At 50.8% G+C, this 12,772-nt stretch overlaps 1 protein-coding gene across 1 annotated transcript; it reads left to right on the forward strand.

Moving 5' to 3' along the window:
• Window positions 1–245: 245 nt before the first annotated feature.
• On the forward strand, window positions 246–12,002 carry LOC124232455 (feline leukemia virus subgroup C receptor-related protein 2-like; the record flags this gene model as incomplete). The annotated part of the gene is made up of 7 exons (XM_046649426.1): window positions 246–313; window positions 1,561–1,664; window positions 4,594–4,704; window positions 5,712–5,817; window positions 5,968–6,079; window positions 6,657–6,712; window positions 10,319–12,002. Coding segments are annotated over 7 exons (635 nt in total), but the record flags the coding sequence as incomplete, so codon positions are not given.
• Between the last annotated feature and the right edge of the window lie 770 nt (window positions 12,003–12,772).

Consider the following 12,772-nt stretch of genomic DNA (forward strand, 5'->3'; position numbering starts at 1 on the left):
AGTTAAAGGGATCAAGGGCAATGGTTGTGGCCAAGGAAAGGTTCAAATGGTTACATTTGGTTGTTTTGGAATATTTCTTTGAGAAACACTGCAGGTAGCCTCATACGCCCTGGCTTTTTCTTCTCTAAGGACACCACTCACTGTGGCAAAGAAGATGAGGACTTCCTTGACTCCTGGGGGGAGAAGTTAGCAATGGCCCCAGTGGAAGGCTGACCCTAATGCTCTGTTTCTCCCTCCCTCCTTAGGTCTGAATGCTGGTGCTTTTTATGCCCTGTCCACTCTGCTGAATCGCATGGTGATCTTGCATTACCCGGTAAGGGAGATCCCTAAGCACGCTGCACTGTGGCTATGAGACTTCTGAGTGTGTCTTGGACAGAGCTGGGGCAGCAGTTAATTCTTGGTTCTCCGTAGTTTGTGGCAGTGTGGTATGGGGGTGTATGCTTATATGATTTGGAGGGAGGTGGCCCTGGGTTTCAACCCCAGCTTTGGTGGTACTAACCTGTGTAACAAGCCAGTTAGCCTCTCTGAGCTCTCATTCTCTTTTCTGTGAAAGAAGTATAATTACTTCCTGATTACTTGTAGGATTAGAAAGTAAATAACATCATGTATGTGTATATATATGTATTCGTATGTATTATATATATGTAAAGCACAGAGCATGGTGCCTGGTGACACATGAGGTAAACAAATAGACATATAGAATCATATGAAATATTTAATTTATAAAATATTAGCAAGGTTTAATTTGAGCTCTTAGTTGATCAACTGATCGCTCTTTCTAAATGTTTCCAGCATCAGTGAGGGCTGGACACTGGGAGTGGGATTCCGAGTGTCCTGGAGTCAGGAATCCTGGGCCCAGCCCTCTTTTGAAAGGACGAGGGTCTCCCACTTTGGGAGGTGGTGGCCACTGTGGCTCAGTGTTCCAGAGTTGGCATTTGACAGGTTTGAGTTCAAATCCTAGCTGTGTACTTAATAAATGCCTCATGACCTTGGGCCGGCAGGTTAATCCCACTGTGCCTCAGTTTCCTCATCTGTAAAATAGGGAATATTGGTTCCTAACCTTATGGTGGGGAATTATGAGAGTTAATGAGATGGTGTAAAGTCCTCAGCATGGTGTCTGCCTTATAATAAGCACTCAAAAATGTGTACCTGTTCTCTTCCTCTTCCTTTGGCACTGATAGCTCAAAACTTAAGGATGGAATGTTTGGATATACATATTTCAGTTTCCCCATCTGTGAAATGGGAATAATGAGAAATCAAAGGGTTGCTGTCAGGATTAAATTTTTTAAAAAATCTACCCAAAAGTGGTTCCAAGGACAGAATTGGGTCCCCCAGCATCCAGCATCACGCACACACTCTGGGTATGTTATGTTGGGAGGAACAACCATTCTAGGACTCTCTCCCCACTGCAGCTTCCTACAGACCACCTTCCTGGTACTTTCTGAGAACTGGCTCTAATGGAGCCCGAGTTGCCTGCCTTTGCCCCTTGGCCATGGGGACTGTGCCCTGTCCAGTGTCTTGTCCCCTCACTGAGTGCTCATCAGGGCTGTGATTTCTCAGGGGGAAGAAGTGAACGCTGGAAGAATCGGCCTGACCATCATCATTGCAGGAATCCTCGGGACCGTGATCACAGGCATCTGGCTGGATAAGACCAAAACCTACAAGTAAGTCACTTCCTCCTGGACTGTGAACTGGGGACCCATGTTCTGAAGTGACACATTCGTTAGCAATACGGCTTCAAAGGTTTGGGTGTGGCAGCTGGGGGTTTGAGTGGTCAAGCGGGCAGCTGAAATTGATCTTCTCCAAGCCTCAGTTTCCCCATTTATAAAATAAGGGAAACAATAGCCGCCCCGTGGAGATCTTCGGAAGATTGAGGTGGAGGACATGAGGCCAAGCACAGCACCTTGCCCAGTCCCAGCCCCCAAGCAGCTTGTGCAAGGTGCAGAAGAGGGAGAAATACAAATGAATGTGGGAAAATGGCAGCAGTTGGGAAGTTTGCGGAAACCCCAAAGAGCAGAGTGGGGAGGTGGCTCCACTGCCCTGTGCCCATGGCTCCCTCTTGGACCCCATGCGTCAGCCAAGGTGCTCTGTGCTTCCTCCAGTTTGCAGTGTATTATCTTGCAGTTGCTTACACCTCGTTGGTAAATGTTGTGATGTGCTTTGGGCCTGAATGCCCAACACCCACTGAGATTTTAGTGTACGCCAGGCTATCCAGGATGCTTGTTAGAAATACGGATTCCTGGGCCCCACCCTCAGGATGCCAGTTCAGTAGGAGAATCTGCATTTGTAAAAAGCAATCCCAGGGTCTCAATTCAGTAGTCAGCCTTAGAGAAAAGTCTCTGGAGAACAGACGTCCGACATCCTTCTCTTCTTGTAGTGTCCTTCCAGTCCTCTGCATGCAGTGAGTGCTCAATTAATGCTGGCTGGCAGGGTAGCTGCCAGGGTTGTCCTGCGCTGGGGCAGGGCAGTCCTCTGGGCTGCTTTGTCAAGGCCTCCAAAGTTCCCAGTGTCTGGAGGCGACAGACAGTAGCAGACCTGTTCTCTCCACACAAACCCGCTTCTGTGAGGCTGTGGTCAGACCAGGTCTCAATCTGGCCACCCTAGTCAAAGGCCCATTGAGGCCATCCCTGGGGATGTGGCAGCTTGGCTGAATATGACGAGGAGCCCGGGTTGGCTTAATTACTGCTGGTGGAGCTTGGCTGCCGTCTCGTCTCTGCCATCTGTCAATTGCTTGCTCACGGCCAGACACCAGAGCCCTGAGGCCTGGCCACCCCCAAGCCAGGGAACAGCAGGGTCCCTTTTTCCAGGGCTTGCCCTGTGGCAGGAGAAGGGAGGGATTGGAATGTCAGCTGGGCTGGGACGTGGGCAGCCAGATGATTCAGACGAACTGGAGAATACAATGGAAGGGCTGGGGAGGACACCTCAGAACCTAAGCGTCACCAGTTCCTGGTGTCCCCTGATGTCCCACTCCTGCAGGCAGCAGTACTACGCAGGCAGAGAAAGGAGGTGAGAGCTCTGTGATCTGGTTATTTCGGTGACATTTCTCCCCTCCCTAAGGCTCCCAGATTTGTTCTGTTTGGTTTGGAGGCTGGAAATTGGGTCGTCCGATCCCTTGATGTCAGGCTGAGACTATAGATAGTTCTTCTAGAAAGATGGGTCAGTGGTTTAAACTGAAGCTATGATTAAACAAACATGCAAAGATGAGCTTGTGGGGTCAGCGAGAGAGCCTGGTGTCCATGAAGGTGCATTCTGCAGGGTGGGGGATGGGGAAACTCCTCTACCCTCAGCAGCTCTGAGCACTGGGTGGGAGGGGCCTCCTTCAGAGGCTTTGGCCTTAAGCTCTTCCAAAGATGCCACCACACAGTGTATTAGTATTCCTGGGTGCTGTGGCGGAAAGAGTGCAGGGTTCAAATCCCAGTCCTGCATTTACTCAACAGGTGTCTTTGGACAAACAACTTAACTGGCTGAGCCTCAGTTTCCTCATTTGTAAAAGTAGGGATAGTCATGCATTTCTTGCCCGGGTTTTGTGAGGGTTGAGTGAAATAATAAATGCCTGTGAAGTGCTTCGCAGAATTCCTGGCACCTGATAAATGCGGTATCAGTAGGACATAGCCTCAGTCCGCATTGCTGGCGCCCCAGCTGTGTTTCTGGCTCCAGGGGAAAGCAGTGAAGGCAGTCAGCTTTCCATGTCGGAGTCCTGATGTGCGAGGCAGGAGGGCGGAGGGCTGTGCAGAGCCGGGCCCTGCAGTGAGTGGGGCAGGGAGAGGAATGCAGGTCCCGCGGCAGAGTCAGGGCCCAGCAGAGTCCTGAGTGCACAGCACGGGAGGAGACACGTGTGGAGGGCACAATCAGGGTGAGGCTGAAACCGAAACCAGCACGTTGCTGTTGGTCCTTCCCAGGGGACAGACACAGGGAGATGTCACAGGGAGTGGGCAGAGCCTTCTCGCTTTGGCTTTGGAGTCAAGCACTAGTTCAGGGCTGGAGAATGTCCTCTCTCAGTCCTGCTGTCTGGAGTGGAGTGGTTCAGACTCAGCAGGAAAAGCTGTGCTGCTACTGTGCACGTGGCAACAGGAAGAACTCAGAGAAGACAGAGAGAACCTAATGACACTGCCCAGCATTGTCATGGGGTCATGGGGACAGCAGGCAAGCAGAATCAGATGGCTTCTGGGGTAGTTCTGCATGCCACTGCCACCTGACCAGAGCTCGTGTTGGTCCTGTTTAGTTTTTTGGTGCAGGATGAGGCAAGGAAAGGCTGTTCCCTTACTGCTGTGGGTAGACATGACGAGTCAAGGTGCTGCTAGATGTCGTTGAGAGGGTTCTGCAGGAGGACACACGTGCAGCAGACAGCTTCATGCTCCCTGGTCTCACCTTTTCTAGCACTGACCACAGTGTACTTCAGGAATTATTTGTGTGATCATTGGTTTAGTGTCCACCGACCTCTTGGACAGAAAGTTCTATGAGAGCAGATGTCCCAGCACACAGCAGACGGCTTGACACACAGCAGGTGCTCAACAGATACTTGTAGAATGAATGAATGAATGATCCTGTTAAAGTCAGAAGTGTATGACTCAACCTCTTTGCCTCTGCTTGTAGGGAGACAATCCGAGTTGTTTATTTCATGACTCTGGTGGGCATGGTGGTGTACACGTTCACCTTGAACCTGGGACACCTGTGGGTAGTGTTCATCACCGCTGGCACAATGGGGTAAGTTTCACCTCTAAGCTGTTTACCTGGAAAGCACCATCTCATGGCTCCTAGAGCTGGTGACATCCTAGGAAGCAATATTGATCCCTTTGCTGCCTTCTCACTCACCTCTGGGGATGGAGATATGGTGCCCAAAAGTCTTGTTTACTTGCAGCACTTCAAAAGGCCACCTCGGGCTCCCAGGCCCATCCCTGCTGTGGCATGGAGTGTGTCCTTCACAGACCTCTGGGAGGCTAGGACATATTCAGAGGCTTTTTCAGCTCTGCCTGGGACAACATGGGGTCACAGAAAGTACACAGAGCTGAGAGTCAGAAAGTCTGGTCCTGGTCTCATCTCTGCTGCTGACTATCTATTAGAGCACGGGCCCATCACTTAACCACTCTGGGCCTCCGTTTCCTCATCTGTAAATGAAGATGAGTGGCCTGCCTGAAGAGGGGCCTGCTCAGCTTTACCTCCCAATCATCTTTGTGTAGGCAGTTCATGAGTACGTGTGTGTGTGTGTGAGAGAGATTCAGAGAGAGAGAGACAGACAGACACTGAGTCCTTCTTAGCCGGCAGCTCTGTGGAGGGAAATAATGAGGACTCTGAGTTCCTCCTTCCAGGTCGCAGAGGGTCATGGAGAAGCTGTTCAATATCCAGGAACTTCCCATTCCCAGCATAGGGCCTGTGTACCCAGGACACAGAATTTCTTAGCTGAGGTCTGAACACTCCAGGCATCCCCAGCCCTTCTGTAAATGCTGACTCTGTCTGTCATTGATGGCTGGACAGAGAAGAAGCAGGGGACCCCTAGAGGCCCCCTGAGCACAAAGCCTCCATATGAACTTCCTCCTGGCCTGCAGCGGTCTCTCTTACTTGGTATGGCCACCTAGGGGATGGCCTGATCTGTTCAAGGCATGTCTTGATGGGAAGAAACAAACAGGAAAAGGAGTTCTAAGGGAGGAGGCAGGCTGCCCATCCTGCTTTGCCTGGACATTCTCCATCACCTTGTTCTGTGGTCTGGCCTTCAGCTTCTTTATGACTGGCTATCTCCCTCTGGGATTTGAGTTTGCTGTGGAGCTGACATACCCAGAATCAGAATGCATGTCGTCTGGCCTCCTTAATGTGTCTGCCCAGGTAAGGTTCTTATTTGGTAGTGGCCCCAAAGCAGTGGCTCTTGGTTTCCTGCCTGGCTTGGCTGATGTAGGCATTGCATTGTGGGAGCTGAGTTCCTCCACGGGCTAGTTGGCTGGGCCCTTATTTCCACTCTTTTTTGTGCCTTTCCAGGTATTCGGGATCATGTTGACCATTGCCCAGGACCAGATTATCGGGAAGTATGGGGCCATGCCTGCAAACATCTTTCTGTGTGTGTTCCTCACCCTTGGAGTAGTCCTCACTGGTGAGTCAGGGCCTCAGGACAAGATGGCACTCAGGCTGCCTATGGGCTTACGCTGTTGGCAATTTGGGACCCCAGTGTCTTGACTGATCACACAGATTGGGGGTACACATGCAGGAGGTTAGGGTCCTTGTTAGGGAATCTGTTTGGGAGGCAGTAGCATGTATTGATGGAATGACTATGGGCTTTGGCGCCAAAAGACCCTCATTTGAATCCCAGACCATGACACTGATCTCCATAGCTATCTGACCTTGGCCAAGTGAACCAAGTTCTGGGAGTCTCCCTTCCCTCTTCTGTAAAATGGCGATTGTTGTGAGGATTAGAGCAATGTGTGCCAACTCCTTGGCAAATACAGGTGATCTATGAAGGTCAGTGTCATCATTGGCTTCTGCCTGTCAGGGACAGCAGGCTTTATCAAGGTGGCTGATGGGACCCCCAGCTCTCTGGAATATGTGAAGTAGGTCTGGGATACCTGTGATCATAGGGAAAATGAGGGCTCCCCCTTGGATGAAGTTGACCATTGGTTGGCTTGATAACTGTGTTTCTCTGTTGCTCTTCCTTCTCGACCCCTCGACCTCAGCATTCATTAAGGCAGATCTCCGGAGGCAGAAAGCAAACAAGGAAACTCCTGACAATGTGAGTATGTGGGAGCTTGCTGGGCAGAGTTCTGAGTTCTTGGCTTTGCTGAGGATGTGGCTGCATCGGTGGGGGCCGGTGGAGCTCCCAGAATGGACTGGTTTTATGGCGGCTGTGAGACCATCTCAACTCTCACAAACATGGCGCCCAGAGTTTGCTCAGTGGGTGTTTCAGCACTGCATTTCTGCTGCGCTTTCCCGGGCTCTTTTCCCACTTCCTGCCCTTGTCCTGGCCTCCCTGCTCTGTCCCCAGAGGACATCACTATTGTCACAGTCTGCTGAGTAGTGTCCACCCCTCATCCTGAGATAAGCCCTGAGGCCCTGGCTCCACTGCTTTCAGCCTGGGGCCCGTGGCTGGAGAGGAGAGGTGGCAGCCAGGCTTGACCATTCTGTCAGGGTGGTGGTGGCCCCAAGGCAGTGGCTCTGGTGGCAGATGACAGCTGCTTAGGCAGTGGGATGGGGATGGAGGGACTGGAGCCAATGGACTGCCAGTAGGGCTTTAAAAGGACACAGTTCAGGAAGCAGGAGCTGATGGCAGTGGAAGGGGAGAGGACCAGGAGTATGATCTAGAACAGAGAAGTGTTTCCCATCTGCTCAAATTTGCTGGGAACTGTTTCAACCAAAATGTTAGGTATCAAATCTGATCCAGGATGAAAGGAATATCAAATCTGAGAAGGAGTAAAAGTGAGATATTTCTTAAAAAACAAAGAAAACACTGAAACCTGTTACAGAAATAATACACATTCTTTGTAGAAAAACAAAAAGATACAGAAAAGTGTACAATATTTAAAAATCACCTGTAATAGCATCATCTAGAGATGAGTTGTTATTTTTTTGCATTTACTTATCCATGTCTATATCCACATATACATGTATTTTTTTAAAACAAAAATGGAATCTTCCTGTATCTGCTTTTTCACTTGTTGTGAACATTTTATCAGGTCATTAGTCTTTTATAACATACTTTTAATGACTGCACAGTGTTTTAATGACTGCGCATGGATAAACCATGATTTGTCTTACAGTTTTCTTGCCTGTGGACATTAGATTGTTTCCAACTGCTGTTATAAATAATATTGTGATTAATGTCCTGGAAGCCGAATCCTTGTGCATGTTCTTAAGCACAGTATTTCCTTGAGAAATGGATCAGTGGTCAAGCACATTTTTAGGACTTTGAAATGTATTGCTAATCTGTCCTCTAGAAAGCTACCATCAGCATTACCCATTCACATTGCTGTAGCGGTGAATGAGTGCCAACACTGAGTATTTATCATTTTGAAAAGTCTTTGCCAATTTTCTTAGGGAAAAAATGGATCTGAAAGAGGTACGTTTAGCATTTTAAGGATATGTGTTGGCAGTCAGATGATGACCTTAGTTCTCTACTATCTGTCTTCTGATCTCATGCTCCAGAGCTGGCAGGCAGCGGCAGGTAGCCTGTGGGAGGAGGAGCCTAGGGCAGGAAACTCAGTGGGGAGACAGGGAAAGCCTTGGAGCAGAAATGCTATTCTCTAGATGGGGAGGGGCCCGGCATTAGCACTGTGGAGACGGCTCTCCCTGTGCCGTGGACAAGGAAACCTTGTGATCTGGGACACTTTGGTGGCTATATAGTGAGCCTGGGAAAAGGTGCCTGTACTAAACCAGGATGGATTTCTCGTGAAAAGGTTTCAATGTGGAATGTGACATATTGTGTCAAGTGATATGGCATTCTTCTATGTTTACTTTATAATCTGTGTTTACGTTGGCAGATATAGTCAGACAAGAAGAATGTAAAGGTCACCTACAATCCTTGCACCCAGAGATAACCCAGTAACATTTCTATGCGTATGCTTGTGCACATGTGGTTTTCTGCTCTGCTTGATTACTTAATATAGCTTACAACCTTTGCACACCATGACATTTTACAGCCTCATATCCATATACATGTATCTCCATTTCGTCTTGTTGAATGTTCAGGTTGTTCCAATATTTCACTATTCTTGCAGCCAGATCCTTGTGCACGTGGACCGCGTGGTTAATCAAGGTTGGAGGTGTTGGCTCAGTCACCTTCTGTGTGGAGTACTGGAAAGAGCACTGAGTAGGAGGAGATGCTGGTGTCCCTGGATAACTCACTACGCGTCTCTGTCCCTCACTTGCATCTGGGCCAGCTTAGTGTTAGGGGGAGATCAGAGTCCTGCTGGGCTGACACCCAGGGAAGCCAGGGCTGTCACAGAGCACCCCTCCTCTGGAGCCCATCATTACACACCCCGTGGTGGTGAGTGTAAGCGAGACCTGCGCCCCAGCACACGAATTCATTATCAGAGCCAGGGGAAGACACAGCCCACAGCAGATCTGGACAGAGCTGCTCTTTGTAATCAGTGAGGTGTATAGTTTTGGTAAAAAGAGGCAGAACTTCTGGGAGGGGTGTAACAACTGACCTCGACTATGAAAATCTTCGGTTTCCATTTTTCCTCCAGTCGGTAGTTCTCAGCCACAGTGGCAGGGGCTGTGCTTCTGACCCCACTAACCTGGGCTTCTGGTTGTGATTTCAAGCTGCTGGCTCTGGCGGAGGCAGGCGTGTGTGTGTGCGCGTGTGTGCCAGAGAAAGCCTGCCTGATCCACTTAAGTAGGCTGCTAGTTGCCTAACGAAGGCTTCTCATGGCCGAGGCGGACCTGGTGGCAGGTTACCAAGACTGAGAAGGCGAAGGATGGATTACCCAGCTGTTGCCACTGCCGTGGACTGGCCAGGCGACACTCCCTGGGGCAGAAGCACCGTGTGTCACATCGGTCCTGCACTGCAGCTTGGCCCTGCACACTCTCCCCAGCCGAGTGCCGTTGACCGTGCAGTCCTGTGCCTGGGCCCAAGGCCTTCGAGCAAACTAGACGAACCCTTGAGCTAAGAAGCAAAGTGCTCCTTAAACCAGCAGACAAGTGCCCAAGGTGGCGTTGTGCACCCAGGGGCCCCACGGGATGACTTCCAGACCAAATTTAATTCTAAGCCCACCTAACAAGTGTGACCCAGAAGACTCTCCTAGTCCTGTGCCCCCCTCCCTGAGAAAGCCAGAGCCAACTACCAGCTCCTTTTCTCTGTGCACAAATTATAGACACCTGTTTCCATCCACTGAGCTTATATATGCGGCCGGCATCCTGCCTTTCTAAAGTCTCTGTCGCATCCATTGCATGCATGTTATAACAGTGCTCCTCATCCTGGGGGGTGCCTCCAGATGGGGTAGTCGGGACTTCTGAGGGAGTCGCGGGCCGGGTACTTTGGCCAGCTACTTGAGGCTCAATCCCGGTGAGTTGCAGGCTGTCAGCATGGGGAGGGAGAGAGAGTGCACAGTGGCGCTCGAAGTGGGATGGTGGGCAGAGGTGGCATCACAGAAAGCTGGCCTTTTTTGGTTTTCCTTTGATGGCATTGTGATGGGGCATGTGTGTGTATGTGTGTGAAGCACACTTGTGGCAGGGGCTGGAGGCTGTTTTCTCATTCCCTTTGCTCACTGTTGGGGATGTGGAGTGGCCTCTGACTCTTGTGTTTCCCATTGATACAGCGTCACTGACAGGCGTTGCTCCAGGTGGGGTGGAGTCCTGTGTCTCTTTACCCAAAGGGCTGCCTGCTTGTTTTGCCTTGTAGAAGCTCCAAGAGGAGGAAGAGGAGGAGGAGAGCCATACCAGCAAAGCCCCCTCGGCCCTCTCTGAGGAGCATTTCTGAGAGAGGAAGGTGGCGGCGACTCAGGGAACACGAACATCCCCCACTTCTGTCAGCACAGCTCACTGCCAGCACAGACGTCTTCACTGGAGCAGCTTTTGGAGGGAAGCAGCTGGAATGCTTGTGGCCTGGATGGCAGGGCCTGTGCCTCCTGGAGCCCATGCAAGAGCTCGTGTGGTCTAGTCGGGGAAAATGGCACCCTTCACCAAATGCAGGTTCGACCCCGCCCCTCCCCCTTTGGGTCAGGGGAGCTGGTGTCGGGAGAGGCTGGTGCAGGACCTGGGGGCCGGCCCTGGCCTGGGGTTTGCCTTCCCTCTTCCTCTCCTCCCTTATGGAGAAGGCCTGCAAAACGATCACGGGAGGAGAGCTCATTCAGGATGTTAACTTGTTCTTGTGTCTTAAGACCCCTCGAAGCCCAGTTCTCGGGAGCGGCCGCTCTCTGGATGAGGGTTGTCCATGGTGCCTCACTGACTGCTGAGTTCTCTGGGAGAGACAGCGCCATCAGAACCACCTTCATCGGAGCAAACCCATCGGCACTCTGGGCCTCGATTCTCTGGGCCTGACCTTGGGGTCTGTCTCCAAACCCTCTTTCCTGAGAGCTATCAAACCAACATCAATAAACTTGAGAAAAGCTTTGTTGTGACCACGAAGGAGAAAGCGATTTGGCCAAGTTTACCGCCCAGGTGTGCGAGGCTGCTGGGCACCTTCTGAGCGTCTGTGAAGGCCCAGATTTGGGAACTCTGGTACTTGATTTGGGAACGGGAAGGTTCTTTCTAAAGAGAAGTCCTTGCCCAGGCACTTCTGTGTGTGTCAGTCACCTCTGACGCCTTCATCTGGACGTTGGCTTGAGAAACTCGGTCATTGGCCTAAGTGCTTGTTTTCTCTGGAGGGAGGGAAATCCCAGCCGACTTCCTGTAACCTTGCTGAAAAGTAATCTTGATTCATTCCAGCCTGAAAACGCAACACTGCTTCTGAGATGAGAAAAAAGGGCAGAAGGAAGGAGGCCATTGATGTGGGAATTCTCTGCCTGAATTAAGCGTATCCCACCTCTCGTGGGGACAGTATCTGGACCCACCCCCTCGAGCAACACTCTTTATCAGATGTTCTCAATTTAAAGGGATTCCCTTTGAACCATCTCAAGCTGACCTCCTCTTTTGCCTAGCCTGCTGTCTGGCTCTACTCATGAGCTTGGGTTGCCTTTCCTGAAAGTAAGACATTTTGCATTTCTCCTGTGCATTGAGCAGCTGTGATCTTGACCACCATGCTGATCTGCTGTGGCCACGGCCCTGGCTGCAGCATGTCGGGGCAGCCTGCGCTGGCTGCAGTGCTGGGCTGCTTAGGCCACTGCCCGAGGGGAGCCTGGGGTGTGTGTACAGACTCTCTGTCGTAATAAAAGTTCACTTCTGGTGGGAGGAGTGAGTTAGGAGTGGAAGGGAGCTGGAGAGAAGGTGGACCTTACTTTGCGATAAGGAGAAAGGTCTTTCCTCTTCAGCCCCTTAAAATGTGGTAACCAAATGTTTACTGAATCTATTGCTTTATTTTAAAAACAGTTTGTATTTTCTGTTTGTAATACCAGATGTTTTAGGGCGATAAAAGATTCTTCACATGGCCTGCTTTGTTGTTTGGGGGGGCAGAGATGGCGTTTGGCAGTCCCCAGAGGACTCTCGCACATTTCTGAGGACGAGGGTATGGGAAAGGGCTGCAGGGCTGAGGGCTGAGGGCTGGAGGAGCAGCTCCTTGGCCTTCCACAGAAGTGGCCCTGTTTACATCCATGTTACCATCCTGGAAACCTGGGTTATCTTTTACACACAAGGCTGTAAAGGTTACTGTCCACCTCCAGGGGGTGCTGCGCCTCAGCGCCCATCACGTGACCCTGACCGCGTTCCATGCTGTGCACACATCAAGACAGTTCCCCGAGCGTGGCTGCCGAGAGGGCCCACTGTCGTTTGTGCCTCTGCTTCAGAGGGTGGCCGAGGTGTTTGTTCTACAGTCACCCCAGCCTGGCACCAGTCTGCTCTGGCCGGAGTCCGCAGTCTCAGCGCCTGCAGCTCCGTCACCATTTTTCTCCCGAACTGTCCTACTTACTGCCACTCTCCCTCCCAGTCGCGTTCACCTTATGGCTGTTACTTGGATATGCTGCTGCCATCGGTTTTTTGTACATTTCTTCCCTAGAGAGGTGCACTGTGCCTGGGGCGTTCTGGCACCAGCTCTGTTAGCAGTTCTTAGCTGGAGAGAGACAACAGTACGATTCTCCTTAAAATCATCTGGGAAGGGAGCCAAGCCTGGGCTGTAAAAGAAATCTAAGAGCCATAGTGTCTGCTAGATACTCTAGGTCCTTGTCTTTATGTATCTGGAATCACACTTCTATGATGCATGCCT

This window comes from Equus quagga, unplaced genomic scaffold (assembly GCF_021613505.1).
Source record: "Equus quagga isolate Etosha38 unplaced genomic scaffold, UCLA_HA_Equagga_1.0 HiC_scaffold_6306_RagTag, whole genome shotgun sequence".
NCBI lineage: Eukaryota > Metazoa > Chordata > Mammalia > Perissodactyla > Equidae > Equus > Equus quagga.